The 10,470-nt window shown below is 36.7% G+C and overlaps 1 protein-coding gene across 4 annotated transcripts in view; it reads right to left on the bottom strand.

The window, feature by feature from the left end:
• Positions 1–10,470, bottom strand: part of cadps2 (Ca++-dependent secretion activator 2) — a 189,061-nt gene that overhangs the window by 124,827 nt on the left and 53,764 nt on the right. For all 4 annotated transcript variants that reach the window (XM_016499462.1, XM_016499466.1, XM_016499480.1 and 1 more), the window contains exon 3: positions 7,570–7,902. In XM_016499462.1, coding sequence (XP_016354948.1) covers positions 7,570–7,902 — 333 coding nt within the window. The remainder of the gene's footprint in view (positions 1–7,569; positions 7,903–10,470) is intronic.

The raw sequence follows: 10,470 nt of genomic DNA, 5'->3' as shown, positions 1-10,470 counted from the left end.
GGTTTCAAGAAGAAAATCAAGAAAAGAAAACGCTCTCATCCAAAAACAAACTCCAGCATTTTAATTTGCCAGACACTACTGGAACTTCAAAGAGGACTGGCTTCCTTGGTCAGTTACAACAAAAAATTAGCTTTTTAGCAGCAAACACTCAAGATGGGTTTGGTGAACACAGGAGTAAAAATGTACCCCATGCATACAATGAAATATATCTTTAATGTATCTTTAATGCTGTGGGCCTATTTTTCTGCCAGAGATCCTGAATATTTTGCTCAGATAGAAGGCATCATGAATTCTATCAAATAACAACAGATAAAAAAATAAAAAGTGACTGACTCTGCTAAAAATCGTATAATAGGCCAATGTTGGATCTTACAACAGGACAGTGATCCAAAACAAACATAAAAATCAACACAAAAATGGGTCACTGGGCACAAAACCAAGCTTCTGCCATGGTCATTACAGTCCTCTGACCACAACCATATAGAAAATGAGTGTGGTGAACTGAAGAGGAGAAGCATCAACATGGAGCTGGGAATCTAAAGGGTCTGGAGTGATTCTGGATGAAGGAATGGTCTCTGATCGCTTGTCAGATGTTCTCTAAACTCATCAAGCATTATAGGTGAAGACTCAGAGCTGTTATCTTAGTAAAAGGATGATGCAAAAAGTATTGAATAAAGGGTATGATTAATTGTGGCCAACGTGTATTAGAGAAAAACATTTATTTCATTATGAGACTTCCCTCCCATTTTAAATTCTTATTCTCCAGTGAAAGGTTAGGCTAGATTTTTGTACATTTTTAAAATAAAAGATCAAAAGGATTAATGATACAGATTTATTTTCACAGCCTTCTTTGATCATATTTACCAAGGGTATGAATAATGTTGAGCACAACTGTATATACATTTATATTTATATATTTTTTAAATTGTTCTTAAAAAAATGAGGACATAAAGTTAATTTGTAGAGGACATATTTTTCCCAGACATGAAAATATCCAAATGATGTTTCATTAGTAACCCTTTGAAATAATCAATAATTATTTTTTGAATTTTTTGGGGGAAAAGTGTGTGAAAAATTGTGTTTTATGTTCGGTCACAATTGTGACCGGTGGGATAAGGTGAGTACTGAATTAACATATTTCTGCAGTCATAAAAATTGTTATATGTCTTAGCCCAGCTATTTTAAACTGTTTGATCACATTCTATGGTTATTATTATTATGCATAAAAAAAAACTAAAAACACTCAACAAAACTGAATATATGTGAATTCATATATTAATACTAGAGACCTTAAAGATAATGTGTACCAAAAATCTTTGTCATACCTTTATGTTAACATACTTTACTAGCCTTTTGTTTTGGAGCTTTGATGCAGTTATCATCTTCTCAAGGTGCAAACAGGAAATAAACTGCTCTGGTCATGTGACAATTTGCACTAATCATGTGAAACTGCACATATTTCATTGAGACCCTTTATTTTTTCCATATTTGCAGGAAGTGCACTAAAACATCAGTCAGTAAGGTTTTTAGAGCTTTATAAATTAAAACCTTTTTTACGGTCACTATTGTGACCGGTGGGATTAAACGGGTTAAATGTAATCTGCAATCCCCTGCTTTTACCCAACCATATGATCTGAGGAATTATTACAAAATTATTATGGCTATTTTACACCAAAGGACCATTTAAAAACTATCTAATTGAGACAAAAAAAATTAACATTAAATTTGAACCTCCTGTAAAATCTTTATATTGAAAAAATAAAAAATAAATAAAATAAAATGTACTTTAAAAAAAAAAACTTTATAAGGACATGAGGATAAACTGAAGATGACATCTTGAGCAAAATATTCAGTCCCCTGTTTTTACGCCACCATAAGAATTCAGTTAGATGCCAAACATGCCAATTAATGTTGGGCTCAAGCCGCCTAATTGCACTAATCTGCTAATGGCAATAGTGATGAAAAGGGCCATCTGTGAAGACCCCCCACCACATCTCTTTTACTCCTCCTGTCCCCTGGGGAAAGGCTAGTGACAGATAACATGAGGGCAAGCCAGTAGGCCAATTTCCCATCAACCCCCTGACCTTTCTGCGATATCTTCAAAGTAGCTGATGATGGGCTAAAGCCACCTGTTCTCAGGTGATTAAGGTAAAGGGCAAAGGATTATAGGAACTAAACTGCTTACCGCGATTAGGAAAAACACTCAACAATGCATAATTTTAAAAAGTCTCATTAAATTCCATAAGAAAAGCCCTGGGATGCCATTAAGTTGAGAAATATCATAAGTGAATTATGGCATACAAAATGCAGGGGCAATTAGTATGTAGTTTTGAGCAAATTCTGACTAATTTATACAAATGTACTTGAAATGTAATGTGATTTTCTTGAATATAAGTCACATTTTTATCATCTGAAACGTGTTGTGGCTTACATTCCAAAGTGACATTTGGATTTACACCTATTGGGCCTCCTTCATGAAACATTAGTAAATATAGGAGTAAATTAGGAGTAATTTGCGCGTAAAACGGACCTTCCCGAAAACTCTACTCCGGATTCACAAACGCTTCGTAAACTTCCGATTTGATAGTTAAACATGCGTATGTTAATGATTTCCAATGATTCGTAAATAGGAATTCGTGTCCAGGAACGCAGTGGAATATTCTGGTCTACTTTCTCAGGTTTGGCTCCAGTATATTGCATAAATGCAAAAAAGACTAATAGGCCATATGCCTAACAATAAATATTCAATAACGTGTGTCCACCAAAGCGTTTTTAGCCAGCTGAAAAATGTCTTCTGAAAACGGCCAGCTGGTGGTGCTGGAGAACGCTTTGATTGCTATAATTTGGAATATCCACGGCAGTAACGAATTACTAGTATCTCATTTTGAAGAATATTACTGAATATAAAAATGCAGTAACCAGCAATGTTAACTTCTCTGTATTGTTGTTCAGTTGTTGTACAAGTAGGATGATTGGTCGGTGTAGCCTCGTATTTGTCCCGCCCCTCCTCCATTGATTGGACGGCTGGGTAAAAAGTGACAGTGACAAGCGCTGCGTTTTACCCAAAGCTAAACAGTTTATCAACTCCCAGCTACAAAAAAAAACAAAAACAAAGCAAACGAACTTGTAAAATATTATTATGGCAGTGCATCAAAATTCAGTGTCATCAGTTTGCCAAAAAGAACACAGAACGTTTTATGCACCATTTACACATGGTAGGGAGCAGGTGTAAATTTCTTTCGTACCAACTTACATTTTGAAAATATGAACACTTTCATGAATCCGAAAATTTATGTCAGAACATCTTTACGAACGATTTACACATGAATTTACAGTGTAAATGAATTCAGTTTCATGAATGAGGCCCAATGAGAGAGGTATGTGAGCCCAAGTTTATTTGTAGAGCACATTTTCCACAAAGCAATATCACTTAAAATAAATTAGTTTAGGCTTGGCGTTTATAATAAATTATGTTTTTAATGAATGCCATTATAATTTACGTTTGTTTTATACTTTTTTTTTTATTCCTGTTCTGTTCTGAATACCATTGTATGTAAAGTGATTTGTTGTGCAGTTAAACAAAATGATTTGTTGTGCAGTGATGGGAATTAAAATACATAATGTGTTTATAATGTTTGTAAATGTTTTGTTTCATTTACCAGACTCTGTCTATGAAGAGTCAGAAAGCTCTTGGATTTCATCAAAAATATCTTAATTTGTGTTCCAAAGATAAAAGAAGGTCTTACAGGTTTAGAACGACATGAGGGTGAGAAATTAATGACAGAATTTTCAGTTTTGGGTGAACTATCTATTTAAGGTACTGTAGTTCTGCAGAATTCCGCAGATTTTCCTCAACAATGTTCTTTTATTCAATATCAAGCAGATCTTGCACCTTAAATCAATTGCGTATGATATGCTTGCAAAAGTTAATTCAATCAAAAATAGAAAAATTGACAACTCAGCTCTCACAAATTTACAGAAAAAAAAGATTATACACTGAGAAATGTTTCTCTGTGTTAGCTCATAGATGCAAATATGTGCAAATTAAAGTACCTGCTAAAAACACAAAGTTTCTGTCCCAGTGGACCTTTTTGGGACCAAAAGATTTCCTCCAAATCATCTCCTCAAGGAATCTCGGACCCAGCAATTCATTTTTGTCAGTAAATGTCCCTTTAGGACATTCAGGGTTTTTTTGGGCAATTGTTCTGAAACCACACATCCAAATGTCAGAGAACACTGAAAAATCAATGTGTTTCTTATGAAAGAAAATCATACCCTGCTTTGAAAACTTTTTACTGAGATATTAAGGATTGTGAAAATCAACTGATTATTATTACTGTTCCTTACGGTGACATTTTGGATTGTGGCATCAGCCATTGTTAAAGTCACAGAGATGAAGCTGTCATGGTCAAACCCCTAGATATTTCATATCTCTGAAAACCAGAGATAAAACTCAGGCATATATGGTCTCAGTGCAATTCACACAAAAAAAACAAATATCCTTAAGAAAATAAATATAAATATAAAAGTGGTCCAAATGAACCATACCTGCCATTATACTGATTATACTGAAAATGATTAAAAAAAATACAGGTTTTCTCCACTTAATTTAACACGTCTCTTATCTCTACCACTGTTCCAGTATCACTCAAAACTGCTGCTGTTACTCCTATTCTCAAAAAGCCAACTCTGGACCCAGCTGACTACGCTAATTATCGCCCAATCATTGCCACTCAGTTGCAGTCATTTCTAGCTCGCAATAAACACTTTGATATATTTCAGTCAGGTTTTCGTTCGCAACAGTACTGAAACTGCTCTAGTAAGGGTTATAAATGACCTCCTTTCTGGTGATTCGGGCAACCTTTCCATACTCTTAATACTCAACCTTAGCTCAGCTTTTGACACTGTCTGTCATAAGCTACTACTCGTGCGCCTCTCAGAGATTGGCATCTCAGGAGCTGCGTTAGCCTGGTTTTCCTCCTATTTGACGGACAGATAATACTTCATCACCATGCATAACGACAAATCTCCCACTGTCCCTCTTAAACAGGGTGTGCCACAGGGCTCAATTCTAGGGTCATTATTATTTATCATTTATATTATGCCCCTCGGACAAATTATTCGTCACCATGGTTTTCAGTACCACTGCTATGCCAATGATATTCAGATATATATTTCTTGCCGACCTGACTCTATTCACCAGACCGCTACTCTATATTCATGTGTCAATGAGTTGCCACTGTCAAAAACTTAGGTATCACTCTTGACTCGTCACTAAATCTAGATGCTTATATTAGTAAACTCTCCAAAGCTGCATTTTTTTTTACTTCGGCGTATTGCCAAACTCCGTTCCTTCATGAGCACAAAAGATGCTGAAAAACTAGTACATGCATTTATCACATCTCACCTTGACTACTGTAACGCTCTTTTTTCTGGATTACCAGTATGCTCCATCTCCTGTTTGCAATGTATTCAAAATTCTGCTGCATGAATGTTAACGTACACTAAACGGTCTGCTCATATCACTCCTATTCTATTTAACCTCCACTGCCTACCAGTGTCCTCTCGAATCACTTATAAAATTCTTCTGCTTACCTTTAAATCACTCCATGGTTTTGCACCTACTTATCTCTCTGACCTACTTTCTCCATATATTCCCTCTCGTCTACTTCGATCATCTGGAGGGGAACTTATTTGTGTCCCAAGATCTCGCCTTTCATCTATGGGAGGGAGATCTTTCTTTGTTATGGCTCCTAAACTTTGGAACTCATTGCCCCTGTGTCTTCGGTCAATAACCACACTGCACGAATTTAAGTCTAAACTCAAAACCTCAAAAACTAAAAAAAATCTGTTCAACCAATATTACCAGTCATTATATGTTTCTTCTTAAACTGTTATGGTTTAATGCTGTATCTGGCTGTCTGTATTATTTCTATGGTTTGCAACTGCAACCGCATGTCCTGGACTTGACAAATGTCTACTGTCCATCTATGCATGTACTGATTGTTTATATTGCTTTTGTCATTGTGAAGCATCATTGAGCTTGGGAAAGGCACTATTGTCAGCAAACGGAAGGAGACCATTAGGAGACAAACAGGTAAGTATCACGGAGTTTATTCACAGGATTTAGCAGAAGATATGAGAAGCAGGCAAGTGACAGGTAAGCAGTTCAATTGAAGATCGGTTCAATAGACTTAGCTTGAGACTATTAGTTCCTTGTCCCTTTTCCTTGTAGGAAACACAGCTGAAGATGACTGTAGACAGATGATTACTGGGGAAACGCAGGTGAGTGAGTCAGGTAATGCCGAGTTCACACTGCACGATATTAGCCCGATTTCACAGACAATTTGCAGGCTATATATATATTTGAATAATTACAGTCTCGCTGGAGAACTCCGGTCTGATGCACTCGGGTTCTCGCGTTATTTCCTTATCACTTCTCGCGTGTGTTTTGTTGTGAAACGTAGTTTGCGGACCAGACAGAGCTGTCGGCGATTCTTCCTATTGTGAAGTCATGCAGTGTGAAACCCCCTGTAGCCGATCCATCGTGCAATGTGAACACAGCAGCAACTGAATGCGACCCCAGATAGTCACGCAGTGTGAAAACAACGGCGATCCTACGAGTGTGAAAATCGTGCAGTGTGAACTCAGCATAAGTGGCTTGTAGTAGCAATGACGAGACCAGACAAATAGGGAGCAGAAGGTGACTGCCTATATATGGTGGGTAATGAGGTGAATGGTGGCAGGTGTGTTGATTGGGGATCAAGTGCAGGTATGAAGCAGGCGGAATGCTGGGAAATGGAGTCCGTAACGTAGATAGAGACTGGGCTGGTGACAGGGCTGTGACAGCTATACAAATTAAACTTATTATTATTATTATTATTATTATTACAGGGCCACAAAAGTTGGACCATAAATAATAATAATAATAATAATAAATACAAATATAAAAATGAGTAAATAAATAAATGAAATGTTACTATTGAAATATTTCACTGTTAAATAAAAATCTAGTCTTTATTACATCAATAAATAACATCAACAACAATAATAATAATAATAATAATAATTTAATTTCACATTACAACTGTAAAATTACAATACTAATATTTATGGCTGTCTTCACTTCTTCATTTTTAAATGTCAAGCTTTTATTCTAGTGTAAATTCACAAGAAACCTTAAAACTTCTCTTTTGTTAATAAGCACTTCTCATTGCAAGTGTGGGAAAATGGTTGGTACATTTTGCATTCCTTAATGCACGTTAAAGCGACTCAAACAGAGAACACAGATACAGAGATGGAGCAGCATTTGTTGTGATCCGAGCTGCTCCGAGCTGCTGAAAACTGGTGGATAATGACCTGCTCACGTTTAAAAACACAGCGCCACGCTTCACTTTGAAACACGCAGTGCATACCTGTATATTTATTAATTGAAAAAAAAAAGAAAAAAAAAAAACCGCATCGTGCCATACTGTGACTTTAGTTTTATTTTGATTACTCATGCAGCCCTACATTATACCATCAGTTACTTTGGGGGGAAAAAAACCTTAAAACTTAGCTAGCACTGACCTGCAGGGCATTGTAGAGCAGCTGATGTTCAAACTTCTTGATTCCCAGGATCTGCTGGAACATCTCATACAGCTGTTCTTTGCTGAGGATGAGTTCGGATACAGCACTGAAGGGCATGCGTCCCTGCGGCCGCCGCTGGTCCTCTTCTCCTTTGTAGATGGCGTCGTACTTAGTGATCCAGGAGCTGAGGACAGTTTCTTTGCTCAGGCCGTCGATCTCGGGCAGGCTGCGCACGCGGCGCTCAATGTTTTTCTTGAAGACCTCACGGAAGTCACTGGCAGAACAGCCTCCGCTCTGTACCATGCGCGCCACTCGCTCGCTCTTCAAGAAGCCCTGATGGAAGAAACAGGGCTGGAGTCAATCCATCGGTACATTATGATGAACACATGTAAGTTTTTCATATCAGGTACTGCTAAGAGATACTTTGTGATACTTATTCAAAATATATAATTATTTTGAGGTACTGAGATTATTCGGGTCAGTGATATGACATTCATTATTTTTTATCATTTTTTACTCATCATTACATTAGAAATTCAGTTTATAAATTAAATGAATGCACTTGAATACATCTCTTATATGAAGAAAGTGTTATTAATTTCTGAATGAATTCTGAATTGAGAGTTAGATACTTGGTAAATACAAGAAGGACATCAGAGAAAAGGCTTGAAAATTCAAGTGGTGGCCAAAAAAACAAAAACAAAAAAACAATGATAATGGATCATTTGCAGTGCTTTATGGAACCTGGTATTTTTTTTATATTTTTGAGGCATGAAGTAAAAAATAAAAAAGTCAGGGTAATACAACTGTCCTGTTATCATAAAGAAAAAGAGCCACATTAAAAATGAAATTTTTTTTTTTTTTTTAAGAAAACCTTAACATTGAGTAGTTTGACTTTTTTATTATTATTATTATTATAATGACTGGGCAGTATGTCAAGCTCAATAAGTCTCTTAAAATGAATGAATGAATGAAAATTAGAAAATAAAATAAAAAAAAATCTTAAACATTTTTTAAAATGTTTTTGAAAATATTAATATTATTGTAGACACTCTTATTATAACAGTCTCAATGGTATCTTTGTACGGTGGGTTTTGTAAAGACGGGTCATGTCCAGGTTTAGTGGAGGTTCCTGGATGGCTAAAATCATTTACAGCACATTTAATACAGCTTACAGTTCTTGTTTTGCAAAAGTTATTTTGCAAAGGCAGCCTCTCTCTGAACAAGTAGTTCCATCCATTCATCATTACAGACCAAAGATACACAAATTGACTTAACAAGCCAAAATTCAATTAAATCCTCAAAGCGGTGGAGCAGCGCAGTTTTAGAAAACACAATGATTCATAAGAGAGGAAATGCCCCACTGAGAGAGTGGCAAATCTGCACAGAAGACCATGAAAACACTTCACCACTTTTCAGTAATTTCATTTTTTTATATTCGGTGACCGTGTCTGGGGGAAACCAAAGTTGGTGAGGCACGACAGAAGCAGCAGATGGAGACGAATTGCAGCTCCTAACCGCGAGTAATGGAGCAGAACAAAGACACTTCAGCTGCCTCATCTCAAGCAGGCGGGGGAATATATCAGTGTCGAAGCCACCGTGATTGGGTAAGACGACAGAGATCGGAGCGCAACAGGAGGCAGTTCTCATAGAGGGAAATTCCACTTAAATTGCTTTTACTTGGACACCTGTAGAGATTTACAAAGATTTTTTTTTTTTTTTAGATTTGAGGAACGTGTTCATTTTAAAACACGATTTTAAACATAAAAGGGCCATTCGACGTAAGTGTCTAGAAAAACAAATACATGCAATACAAAGATATTCAACTCAACTTGGTAAATACAAGTTGAAATTTCCTTCTTGGAAATATAAAGCGTACCTACTTATTTGTTCACTGGCTCCATTAAAAGCCCATTCAAACGGTGGCAAAAACAATGATACTGGATATCTTGCAGTGCTTTTTAGTACTTGAATGAGTCAGTGAGCAAATGGCTTAATATCCCGTCGAGAAAATTAATAGTTCCTTCTGCCTCAAAAAGGACATGCAGGTGAAGTGACAGACAGGCGGTCATGCTGAGAGGACACGAGCCTGCTCAATTTCTCTGAAGCAGTCAAAAACTGAATTCAGGAAAACCATTCTGATGAGGCTAGACTCAGACGTAATTTAGTTTCTTTACACTAATCTCTCTCACTGTATGTTATAAAGACATTGTGATAAGAGTCCAGTTATGTGTTAATTTAGGGCCTGTTTACACCTGGTCATTTCATGCGTTTTAGCTGATCGGATATCTATCTGATTTGTTAAAACGTTTCCATTTACTTGTTAAAATGTTTCCATTTACACTTGGCTACATAACTGTGTCGTCGCAAAACGGATATAAATCCGATCTTCAATTCCCACGCTATATTTAAATTTAACGAGTTCACGTCAACTAAATCAAAAGATAAGCGCTGCATTTTATTAATTATCAGCTCATTTCAAGATCAAAGACTGCAATAGGAGAGCAAGCGGCATCATCACTGGAAAGATAAGTTTGTCTTACTACGTTTAATGAAGATGATTGTGTGTTGACCGTCTGCGTATTACTTTGTTTCATTCGCGGCAGTTTGCATGTCGGCTTGCTGAAGAGATACTCAGCTACTCATCCACTGCGATGCGTGTTGCATTAGCGCAGTCATATAATGTCATATAGCCTATTATAACATGCTCTCACACGTTTATTATTTTAACATTTTGGGAGGAGTAAAATTTACACATGTGGTTTCAACAACCAGATGCATTTACACTTGTCCAGTTTCGTCTGGAATGCGGCTCAGACCACCTCCTGAAGTGGTTTGAGCGATCGGATTTATATCCGTCTCGAATGTGTTTCGGAGGGCATTTACACCTGGTCTTTTCAC

The sequence above is a fragment of the Sinocyclocheilus anshuiensis genome, unplaced genomic scaffold (assembly GCF_001515605.1).
Source record: "Sinocyclocheilus anshuiensis isolate Anshui unplaced genomic scaffold, SAMN03320099.WGS_v1.1 scaffold1054, whole genome shotgun sequence".
NCBI classification, from domain to species: domain Eukaryota; kingdom Metazoa; phylum Chordata; class Actinopteri; order Cypriniformes; family Cyprinidae; genus Sinocyclocheilus; species Sinocyclocheilus anshuiensis.
Note: the sequence above shows the minus strand (reverse complement) of the source record. Positions and strands in the feature narration are given on the sequence as shown.